Source organism: Hemiscyllium ocellatum, chromosome 23 (genome assembly GCF_020745735.1).
Source record: "Hemiscyllium ocellatum isolate sHemOce1 chromosome 23, sHemOce1.pat.X.cur, whole genome shotgun sequence".
Taxonomy (NCBI): domain Eukaryota; kingdom Metazoa; phylum Chordata; class Chondrichthyes; order Orectolobiformes; family Hemiscylliidae; genus Hemiscyllium; species Hemiscyllium ocellatum.
Window position 1 is genome coordinate 46,738,001 of NC_083423.1, and position 12,557 is coordinate 46,750,557.

At 41.2% G+C, this 12,557-nt stretch overlaps 1 protein-coding gene across 3 annotated transcripts in view; it reads left to right on the forward strand.

Moving 5' to 3' along the window:
• The first annotated feature begins 6,935 nt into the window (after positions 1–6,935).
• ptpro (protein tyrosine phosphatase receptor type O) overlaps positions 6,936–12,557 on the forward strand; it is an 80,748-nt gene continuing 75,126 nt past the window's right edge. For all 3 annotated transcript variants that reach the window (XM_060843204.1, XM_060843205.1, XM_060843206.1), the window contains exons 1-2: positions 6,936–7,121; positions 8,013–8,174. In XM_060843204.1, coding sequence (XP_060699187.1) covers positions 6,962–7,121; positions 8,013–8,174 — 322 coding nt within the window. In that variant the 5' untranslated portion in view covers positions 6,936–6,961. The remainder of the gene's footprint in view (positions 7,122–8,012; positions 8,175–12,557) is intronic.

Below are 12,557 nucleotides of genomic sequence, written 5' to 3' on the forward strand. Positions count from 1 at the left end.
CAAAGCAGTTGTTCTACAGACTGCTTGTTTCTTAGTGTAAACCTATTAAATTAGAGTTGCATAACAAAAAACAAGGTCTTTTAGATTCCAATGGCAACTACATCAAAGCTGAAATATTTGATATCCATACGAGCTACATTGTTACTTGTGTTAAAAAATGGTTTTACCGTGACTAACACTTTTTCTTTCTTTGCTAGAACCACTCCCAGTCAATAGTGTGGCTGTATATGACTACAAGCAATCCCCACAAACTGGAGTCCTGTTTGACATTCAATATCCAAAGCAGACAACCAACTTTTTCTCAAGATTAAAATTAAGCTACTTTGAAGGCATTTATTATCGAACATCGCTCCACAAAGGTAAGAAAACATCTCTGATCCAGCAATGCATTCGGCGTGAGTAAAATAATTTTCAACTTAATTGCTGATTTTGATCCAAAAGTGTATTGCTACAGATTGTATTTGAATGGCTAATTGTTGTTGGACCAATAGCATCCAATGCACTTTATGAAATGATAAGGTGGGTCCAAATAGATGGCTAAGTTGAAAAATCAGTTGGAAAAGGAGCAATTTGCAGGGAAATGGGTTAAAAGCTAGAATATGAGACTAGCTGAGTAGCTCCTTAAAGAGCAATGATACAAACTCAGTGTATACCTGTAACTTTTAAAAATTTGAATTCCTGGTTATTAACTGAAAACATCATGCAATAACATTTTATGTTTCAAAAGAGAAAACATTTCCCGATAAAAGAATAAGTATTAACACTGCATCTCTGCAGCAGTCCCACCATGCCACTATCCCACCCTTCTGTTCCTGATTTTATCTGTAAAGTTCATTTCACATGGCAGGATCTTGAGTAATAATGCAGTTCTCTTGGACTAAAACCAATGGCTGTCTCAGCTCCCATACATACACTCCATTTCACCTCCTTTCCCTGTCTGCCATTTTAAACTCTCTGCGAGGATTCCACTACTGATCTTTTCTGCTCGCTGTATAAGACAGATCTTTAATTTTTCATAAATTTGGGTTGTCCATTCAAAGTAAGGGCTCCATTTGCATCTTTGTGCATTGCTGCTAGGAAGTGGTTTCTCCTAGTTTCTGCTGCTCCTATCTCTAATTCTAGCAGATGGTTCCCAGCCTGACTAACTCACAGATTGGGGAAAAGAATCATACAAAGGTTAAAACCAAGGAACCTTCATTCCTCATCCCGTCTCCATGGCAATATGATACACGGCGTTTAGTTTCAGATAGAAATGCAAGTCGACTATGTTTAACATTGAACTTTTCTCTTGATCTGAAAAGTATATGGATTGTTCAAAACATCCCTTTGTTTAGTGGTTTCCTTTAAAATCCTCTCTGATCTGAGGGAATGAATAGGTTGATGTGAGGGGGAGGGGAGTGAGATTTACATTTGATCTTCAAACCTTCTCTTGGATTATTCCAAACACAGGCCACCTCCTGAAGAACTATTCAAAGAGGCTACTATAACCCGAGATGTGAATATTTCTGACCATCATCCTAGCAACAAATCAGACTTTCCTTTTGATCTGCCCCTCCACACCTAATTGATAAATACTTTAGACGTCCATAATTTATCAATCAAAAGATATAATCCTATAACATTACACTTTAAGGAAGGGGCAATAATCTCCTTCTGTACTCTATAATTCTGTGAAATTGAATTTGTTCACTGTTCTTGAGGTATTCACTCTCCTTAGCAACTGCCACACTTTCATTAAGCAAAGTGATCTACTTCCTTTAGCCTTTTCTTAAATTTGACTGAGCAATTTGTAGCTTTTTGAATCAAAGAATAACTCCTGTTTCTAATGTAATGAACTGATTACAGGGGCTTTAGAAAATTATCACATTTCCCCATTGGAAGCATTTCCTGCTCTAACTTCCTTTCACACAGCCTCACTGTCTCTTGCCCTATCTACTTCGCCAGCCTCTGTATTCACTTGCTATCCTTCCCCTTTCTCTCCCACCAAAATGCTGTTGAGGCTAACTTAATTGAACATGTGGATATTTGTTAGGAAAAGGTAATCAACCAAGGTGAGTAAATAGAGTGCAGATAAACCATAATCTAATTGAGTGGAGGAGCAGGCTTTAGGGGCTGAATGGCCAACTGATGTTCCTATATCTCTTTCCCTCTGGGCTCTGTTTACACTGTCTCCCTTTGTCATTCCTCTCCATTCACCACCCCTTCTTCCTTATTAAATTACAGCTCTGCGTCGGACTCATGTACATGAGCATTTTCCCAAGGAAAGCTTCTCAAACTAGTCTCAATCCCTCCTTCCTGAGCAAAGAAGGAATTCCTGGCTCTGACTAACTTCTCCATTACTTCTTTAATGTGCAGCTCTTAAAAAAAAACTGGCGACTGCTTTTTGAATTTGGAGCTTCATGAAATTTTGCTCCCGGTAACAATTTGCATTAAGATACCTCAATTTCTACCTCAGATTCTGCTCAATTTGCAACCCTATGAAGTACTCTGAATCCCTTTACAGTCCATTTCTGGAATGCCAGAGTTAGTAACATGAACCCTTCTAACGAAGGGTCAGTTGACCTGAAAGGTTAACTCTGCTTTCTCTCCATGGATGCTGCCAGACCTGCTGGGTTTTCCCAACAATTTTGGTTTTTGTTTCTGCAGTTATGTGTTTGCGTTTTTTTTTAACTTCAGAGTCCGGTTGTTCCCTAATTTTGAACATTGCTGTGCACTGGTGAGCATTTTCAACTCAAAATTCCAAGAAGGAACCTTTTTGTGAAAGGCAGTTTGAGACTACAACCTCAGTGTTAGCCTTCTATTCCTGAATATTTTTGTCTTAATCTAAACAATACAGTTCCCATTGTCTTCAGGAGAATAAATGGGAAGACTGCAAGCATAGTTCAAACACACAACCCTGTGGCTATAATACTTCTTTATAAAAGACATAAACTTCAGAATGAATTACAGTATTGTGTGATTGCATTGTATAAAAGGTAAATGATTTAACAGTTAACATATGTACGGTTAATATAAACAGTTAATGCATGCATGGTTAATGTATTCTGTTGGACTTGTTCTGTTCATTTTAGGCCCTTGAATATAAATTTTCCAGGTCATCTACCACTTTGTAACCCCTTTTTGTTCTGCGTTTTTGTCTGATTCTCCCAGACGATTATATACTCATTGGGTGGTGAGGTTAGAAAGTGTCTACTAATGAGGCTTCCAGCATCAAGTGTGTTGGACAGGTTTGAAAGTCCAGTTTATGTTTATCTGCACACCCTCTCGAATGTGCCTTTTGACACAATCAAAACTTGTTTGTTCTATAAATGATTCAGGATCCATTTCAACAGTTGGTTGAGATTCAAATTCGTCCATGAGCAACCCTTTGTAGATGGTTAAAAGTGGACCCCCCTCCATGGAGGCTGATGTGGTTTTGATTGATACTAACCATGCAAGTTATAATGTAAATGCACAATTTGATCTGACAGCTGGAGCGAGAGATTTACAAGAAAAATTGTTTATTTGACTATTAGTTTGGGAGACCCCCCAATTCGCACTGCACAAGTTTAGTTTTGGTGTGTGATCTCATTGGGCTATTTCTAAACCTGTGCCACAAATGCGATTAATGTCGTGTGAGGGGAGGAAAGTGGTATAATCACTGGGCTAGTAATCTAGAAATGGAGTTAATGCTCTGGGGACCTGGGTTCACATCCTGCCATGGCGGATGGTTGAATTTGAATTCAATGTTTGGGGTGACACTGTGGCTCAGTGGTTAGCACAGATGCCTCACAGCGCCAGGGACCCAGGTTCGATTCCAGCTTCTGATAACTGTCTGTGTGGAGTTTGTACGTTTCTCCCCATGTCCGCATGAGTTTCCTCCCGGTACTCTGGTTTCCTCCCACAATCCAAAGATGTGCAGGTCAGGTGAATTGGCTATAGTGTTCAGGATGTGTAGGTTAAGTACATTAGTCAGGGGTATGTCTAGAATAATCAAGTAGGGGAATGGGTCTGGGTGGGTTACCCTTCAGAGGGTCGGTGTGGACTTGTTGGGCCAAAGATTCCATACTGTAGGGAATCAATTTTATATTTTAAAAATATGTGTATGAAGCATAATACAAAGAATTTCATCACTTGCTAACTTCCTGTTCATGAGAAAATGGATTGCATACAGTTGGTCAGCAACAAGCTGTTTCTCATTCATGCGCTGGCAGAGTTTGATAGTATTTTGGGAACACACAATCCTTCTCGCTTACTCCAATATAACATGTCCCTGCATGGTGGCCATCCTTTAATGGAAGAATATTGCGTACAGTGTTTTTTTTTCCAAATGAGAGTCTGTCAATCACCATTTATTAGAAAATGATGGAAAACAAGTGATTCTTTGCCACAGGGAGGAGAAAGTGAGGACTGCAGATGCTGGAGATCAGAGTCCTGATGAAGGGCTGATGCCCGAAACATCGATTCTCCTGCTCTTCGGATGCTGCCTGAACTGCTGTGCTTTTCCAGCACCACACTCTCGATTCTTTGCCACAGCTACACAAAATTGGTCCCTTTTTAAATTGCCCTTTTTTTTAATTTAAAGGCTTCTGAAACAGACTTGCAGTGCTGATTGCATAATGTAACTGTTGAGTTGTTTATTGTCTATAATTTTTGAAAACAGATTTTCTGAAGGGCAAGTTAATTTTCAACACCTGGCTACCTGGAACATGCTACAGTAACATTACATTCCAACTGGTGGCAGAGGCTAATGTTAATCGAGTTCCGTTAATGGAGTACAGTGCTGTTGGACATGAGCCAAAACATCATCGAACAGGTAAAACTGCCTTTACAAATGGTAACGCCTTGGTAGTGCCAAAGTTCAGAGGTAGCTATAGGAATACTAGGCAGATAGGCTGTCATCCAGAGAAAACTGAGATTGGGGCGGCATGATGGCTCAGTGGTTCACACTGCTGCCTCACAGCACCAGGGACCTGGGTTTGATTCCACCCTCCAACGACTGTGTGGAGTTTGCGCATTCTCCCCGTATCAGTGTGGGTTTCCTCTGGGTGCTCCGGTTTCCTTCTACATTCCGGGGATGAGCAGGTTAAATGGATTGGCCATGGTAAATTGCCCAGAGTGTCTATCAATGTGCAGGCTGGGTGGGTTAGCCATGGGAAATGCAGGGTTACAAGGCAGGGATTTGGGGAGGTGCGTGTGGATCTGGGTGGGATACTCTTTCACGTAGTCGACGATGCCCTCCAGCATATCTCCTCCACTTCCTGCACGTCCGCCCTTGAACCCCACCTCTCACAACGTAATAAGGACAGAACCCTCCTGTCCTCACCTTCCATCCCACCAACCACCGTATACATTGCATAATCCTCTGCCGCTTCCGCCACCTGCAAACAGACCCCACCACTAGGGATATATTTCCTCTCCACCCCTATCAGCGTTTCAGAGAGACCATTCCCTCCGTGGCTCCCTTGTTAGCTCCATGCCTCCCCACCAACCCACACCCCACCCGCGGCACCTTCCCTTGCCACTGCAAGAGTCCAAAACCTGCGGCCACACCACTCCCCTCACCTCCATCCAAGGCCTCAAAAGATCCTTCCGCATCCGACAGAAATTTGCCTGTACTTCAACATATGTCATCTACTGTATCCGTTGCACCCAATGTGATCTCCTCTACATCGGGAAGACAGGACATCAACTTGCAGATCGTTTCAGAGAACATCTTTGTGACACCCGCACCAACCAACCCACTGCCCTGTGGCTGTACACTTTAACTCTCCTCCCATTCCACCAAAGACATGCAAGTCCTGGGCCACCTCTATCGCCAAACCCTAATGACCCAACACCTGGAGGAAGAACGCCTCACCTACCACCTTGGGACCCTGAAACCACACTGGATTAATGTCGATTTCACCAGTTTCCTCATTACCCCCCCCCCCCCCCCCCCCCCCCCCCGCCCTCCCCCCACCATCGCCTTATCCCAGTTCCAAACCTCCAACTCAGCAACGCCCTCTTGACTTGTCCTTCGTCTTTCCCATCGATCAGCTCCACCCTCCTCTCCAATCTATCACCTTCTTCCCCACCCTCAACCACCTATCACATTCTCAGCTACCCTTCCCCAGCCTCACCCCCCTCCCAAATAATCTCCCGGCCCACAAGCCTCAATCCTGATGAATGCCTTATGCCTGAAACGTCAACTCTCCTGCTCCTGGGGTGATGCCTGACCTGCTGAGCTTTTCCAGCACCACACACTTGACAAAATATATTGCGCACATTTTCAACAGCGAGCTTCTGCAGCAAGAACAATATTGAGAGTGCAGGCACCGATTCAGAGTCAGGGAGATTAATTTGCCACTGCAATAGATGTTGTGCTGGCTACAAATCTGGTGCACAGATCTCTCAATTTAAACTTCCAACATGAGCTCTTGTCGCAAGACTGTCTAATCCAGGGGCAGGTAAATTCTGACAATAGTGCAGAGTGTCATAAGTGTGAAAACAATGTGCTTTGTGTGTGCAGAACAACTATGTGTTCGTTTTAGCCAATTATAGTCTTTCTTTTCATATTGGAGTCCTAATTCAATATCTTAGTAACATGTACAAAGCTCTTTTAAAAGCTTAGAATAAACATACGATCAGTCATTCTGACTTGACTTTATATCTCATCAATAAGCAAATCTCTCTTTTACCCTTGACAGTACCCTACCCCCCCAGTAATGTGTCAATGAAGATTGTGTACAAGAGACGCCAGTCTGAGGGTGAAATTCATGCTGGTCATGAACATTATTTTCTCAACACTAATAAAACTGCTGATGAGCGAAGCAATGCAATTGATACTGAGATCAGTGACCCCACAGCAAACCAGTCAGCCGAACGGGGAGATAATAAATTCACAAATGACGCTGACAAGAAAATGAAAGCTAATTGGGCGCTGGAGTTGCATCCAGACAGTAAAGAGATTTCAGCAAGTGGAAGCGATTATTTAGATATAATGAATGTTACTGAAGAAGATTCTCCAAATGTTATTTATGCGACCACAGCGCCTGTGCGCTCCGTGATCGGTCCGGAGACTGTGTGGCTCGTGCTCCAGTGGTTCCCCCCAAAATCATATACAGCTTACGATGGCTTCAATATTTACATCCAAAGGGAAGGTAAGTTAAGCTACCGACACCACCACTTATAAAAAAAAGTTATTGTGTTATCTTATTCATCGTTGTCTCACCATTGTTCATTGGGTTGTACACTTACTATTAGAAGGGTATGGGCTCAGACTCCACTCAAGAGTTGAGTGCGTGATCCAGACTGATCCTTCTGTTCAGTGAGTGCTACACTGTTAGAGGAGCTGTGTTTTGGATAAGACATTATACCTGCCTGTGTCTTCCCTCCTCAAGTGGACGTTAAAATGTCCCCAGGCAGTATTTCAAAGAGAATTCCCACCAGTATTTTGATCCCTAAGGCCTTGACAAATTGAATTGAGCTAGAATCATATGATTTTTTTTTCTCAAGGTGGATGCAAATGATAAAAAGAAACTTTCCAAACTCAAATTAGAGTCATAGAGATGTACAGCATGGAAACAGATCCTTCGGTCCAACCCGTCCATGCTGACCAGATATCCCAACCCAATCTAGTCCCACCTGCCAGCACTCGTCCCATATCCCTCCAAACCCTTCCTATTCATATACCCATCCAAATGCCTCTTAAATGTTGCATTTTTTTTTAATGGAAAATTCTTGAGAATATAGAAGCCTTTCTCCAGGATAATGTTATGAAAACAAAGAAATGTGAATGCCAGAGATATGAAATAATATCAGAGCATGCTGGAGAAACTCGACAGGCAGCAACGTGGAGAGGGAAATTGAGTCTAATATGATCCTGTTTTTTTTAAACCCTCTATACTGGATATTTATGTAGGTTGATACTGTTGAAATTAAAATGAATACATGCTGGACATTTACTCCCTGCAGAGGACTGTATCAAAAATGCACTGAAAATAGTTTCAGTATTTTGCATGTAAATTTTAATCTTACTCTTTCTCCTGCAGGGAACCCTGGTCAGGTTTTCACAGTAGAAAATGACAGTTATGTTTTTGAGCTCGAACTCCAAGAGGCGGGAAAGTACAATGTCAATGTAACAACTGTCAGCTCCTTTGGAATCTGTCCGACTAGAGAGAGCTCAACCAAGAAAGCTTTGACGTTTTACCTGAGTAAGTACATTGTTACATGAATGAGGTAGCTCCTGCTGACAAATTCAATTGCAGAGCCACGCTTAGGAATCGAATCCACAGTTATCCCAGAGCTGTGGCAAAATACTGTGGAGAAGCATTGAACCCACAAATAAGTAAACAGGTCCCACTGCCTTCATGCCCAATTAATGTGTCAGTTAAAGCATGTGCATTGCATGTTGAGCAACTGCTTTAAAACTGCGGATGTACTGTGCTGTCCCTCAGAGCGTAAGACAATATAGATACCCCCTTATACAACTGTCAAAGGAAGTGTGCAGTGGGCCAAGCTTAATGCTTTAACCGTTGCATGAACTTTAATTGACTGAGCTTGTTTATAATCGACAATTAATGGACAATATGAGAACTTGCCGCAAGATGGTATGATATATTTCCTATATGTGCCTACTTTTCTTCAGAAAATCATGAATGTCTGTAAAATGTACCCATGAATTTTAAAGCAGAGAAAACATTGAGTCATTTCATTTTTGATATTCATGGAAAGAGACACATGTTGTCTAAAGCTTTTCACCTGACATTGATTGATCTTAATGTCAAATTTCAAATAAACACGAGTTTATTCTGCCTTTTCCAGTGCAATATAAATTGAGTCATTGTTAGACATTTGACATTTTTGCTTCATGTTCCAGTGTATTCAGAACTTATAGTAAAATTTTAAAACTGAAGTGAAGGCTGCAAAGGTTGGTCACCTGACTTCTTTCTGTGGATTAATTCTGCTCCTCGGGTTGAGAGGTATTGAAAGCCACACTCCAGGCTGATGTATCAGGGCTTTCTTGAAACAAATTCAACAGAGTAACTTCGAATTGAATGCATCATTCAAACACTGACGCTGGATGACTCTCAAGGTGTCAAACAACAATGCAGAATGATTGGAATCGACAGACACATCAGCCTTCGTTTAGGGACAGGACTTTGAACTTGTGGAAGTTCACATAATGAGGCAGCCATGTATGTTCTCTGCATTTTGAAATTTCTTGCAGAGGAAATGTTCCTGCTTGCAGGCAGAGAAATTTTGTAAAAATCAATCAAATCAGCTTCAAGCTGTCCAATTATTCAAAGTCAACAGGTCTGCCATGGAAGTGACTGAGATAATTGTTTCTTTGTAACAGGACTGTTTTACTTTCATCTGTATGCAAACATTGTTTGGGTTGTGTGTGAAAACGAAATGTAATTTTTAGAAAAAGTCTAGAGCGTGTGTGCGATAGTGATTTACCTTGTACACACTCCACATGCAGTGGATGAGGAAAGCAGCTATCCACCACCAACTTGAGGGTGGTGAGGGAGGGCTGATAAATGCTGGCCTAGATAGTAAAACCCACATTCCACAAAGGAACAAAACAAAATTTCAACCTCCCAAAAACGCATGCTGCTAGCATTGCTTTTTGGGACACTTAGTCTGGGAGGATGAAAGCTCAAATCCTTTACATTCCAACACTGATCATTAGCAGTAAAAAGGAACACATAAATTCTCTTCGTGACATTTACCCCGATGAGTGCAAGACAAAAAGCTGTGGTGAAATGGTTCTCTTTACTGCAGTATTCAAGTTCTATACTACCAAGTTAGCAGGGTTTTTTTTTCTTTGTTTAGAAAGGCTTGCACCTTGTTTCTGCCAAAATTGATTTTTCATTAATGTTGATAGGAAAGGAATAGGTTTGTAGATTGAAAACACTTAACCAAAGCAGCATCGAAGCTGGTTGGAAACTTATCCTCAGGCATGATCACTGGAATTTTGTCAAGGTTTGTCAATGATTCAGACAGAAAATTAGGAACTCTACAACACGCATGGTGGAAAGTCGTAACTCTGACCTTTTTAGCTCATTCTCAGTGTTATATGTTGCAATTTTTAGACAGAGTGCAAGTGGACAGGCGGCTGTAATATCATTTAACAGTGTATATAATTTTACATTTTCTTCTAAGGATCTATCCCGTACTAAATGGGCAGATTGCTGTTAATTGAATATTTGTTAAAGGAATGGTTTGATCTTTTAGTTAAAGCCTTTTCTCTCGGGCATTGAGGCAGTGGGCATTTATCTGAGTTATTGACATCCTTTAGTTTGTTTTAATGGCTCCCTTTTCCTGAAGCCTGCAATTTGCTGCACTCCTGATACTGCAGCAATCAATATATGCTGCAGCCCGGACAACGAGATAGATGGCAATACATTTCCATCTTCTGACAGTGCTACATACATCAGTTGAACTGCAGCAGTCACAAAGAGAGGCTGATGTATTTCAGATTTTGCGATGCCTCAAATAATTTATTTTTCTCAATACTCAATGACCTGTGTTTACATACCTACTCACTGCAGTAGCAGAATCTGTAGATAGCTTGAGTTGTTGGTGAATGATTGCATCCGCAAGTATATTTTATCAGAGTAAATGAGAGACCCAGCAGGACCAGAAAAGGAATTACAGATTTTGTTGTTGATAAATTGTTGATAAGTCTCCTTCTCTCAACCTGCTGCTGAAAAGCAGTTGATGAAGTATAGCTCAGGATATATTCCAGAGCTTATAGAATCATAGAATCTTTAAAGTGTGGAAACAGGCCATATGGCCTATGACTCTCCGAAGAGTATCCCACTAAGATCCACACCCTTATTACTCTACATTTACCCTGACTAATGCACCTAACCTACATATCCCTGAATATTATGGGCAATTTAGCATGGCCAATCCACCTAACCTGTACATCCTTGGACTGTGGGAGGAAACTGGAGCATCCAGAGGAAACCCATGCATCCATTCACACCTTCACTGCAGATACTAGAGGGTGAATAGTGACATACTCTGTACGCTGAGTCTGAATAAACCTCTGGACTGGGATGGCTACTTCTTTGAGGACCAAGGATAACATGACTAGGCTTCACTGTAACTAGATCACCCAGATTATTAACAATTCAATTTTAACTTCGACCATTTGATTTTTTACCTGAGAGCTTTATGTGGTAAATTCTCTTGTTAAATAGACACAAACATGGATTTTAAAATTGCATGTTCTCCTGACCATGATTGAAGGAAGCTTCATATGACCATGGTGCCTGCACTGGAGGTAACATTTTTAACTTGAAACCAAGCAACCATCAGCTTCAGGACAACTTGCATGTTCTATTTAATTCACAAATGTCTGATAATTTCACACGAGTCAAGTCTGACCTGTCAGTCAGCCAGCTTGGAAAGAGAACAGAGCCCAAAACAGCACGGTGGCTCAGTGGTTAGCACTGCTGCCTTGCAGCACCAGAGAGCCAGGTTCAATTCCAGCTTTGGGCGACTGTCTGTGTGGAGTTTGCATGTTCTCCCCACATCTGTATGGGTTTCTTCTGGGTGCTCTGGTTTCCTCCCACAGTCCAAAGATGTATAGGTTCAATTGTCAATATATATTACAATGGTAACAATAGCCAAAGCTGTGGAACATAGGCCAAGAGAAGCAAGTAAGGGGTGAAACAATAATCTGTGTTCACATGATATTTATATAAATAGTGCTGTATAAAAGATAAGGATAGTATGAAAGGCAATCTGGTGTAGGTTAGGTACATTAGTCAGGGGTAAATGTAGAGTAATAGGGGTGTGGGTCTTAGTGGGATGCTCTTCGGAGAATCAGTGTGGACTCATTAGGCCAAATGGCCTGTTTCCACACTTTAAAGATTTTTTGATTCTATAAGCTCTGGCCTACATCTTGAACTATATTTCAACAATTGCTTTTGAGCAGCAGATTGAGAGAAGGAGACATGAATTTATCAACAATAAAATCTGTAATTAATTTTCTGGCCCTGCTGGGTCTCTCATTTACTCTGATAAAATATACTTGCGAATGCAATCATTCACCAAGAACTCAAGCTATCTACAGTGAATTGGAGTCAACCGTTAATCGATTGCAAATTTAAAATCTAGCACTTGAAAGCCTCAAATAACTTCCTTTTTGACATTTTTTTCAATGCTTACACCACATATAATCCCTTTTAAGCGTATTACCCGTGTTTGAGTGTACATGTTTGTACATGAGCTTTTGTTTTTATTCCTTAGGGTTAGTTTCAATAATCTCACTCAAGAAAACCTTGGTAATTGGTCCCCATTTTTTTCTTAGTGATTTGTATTTTAACTTAAGTGATAGTTGTATGCTTAAAAGAGGAAAAATAATGTTTTGATCAATCTAGAGAGGTTTAAAATGTGGGACCCAATCTTCCCCCTCATTATCTGACAGTAACACTGAGTAGAAGGAGAGGCTAGGGTCAGCTATGGTGGCCTTCTTTGGGTGATGATATCCTTCCTATTCTGGGGGCAGAGTCTTCAGTTGTTGCATGTGTGTATGAATGACGTGAGTGTCAAGCAGTTTGCCATCACCACAGGAATGC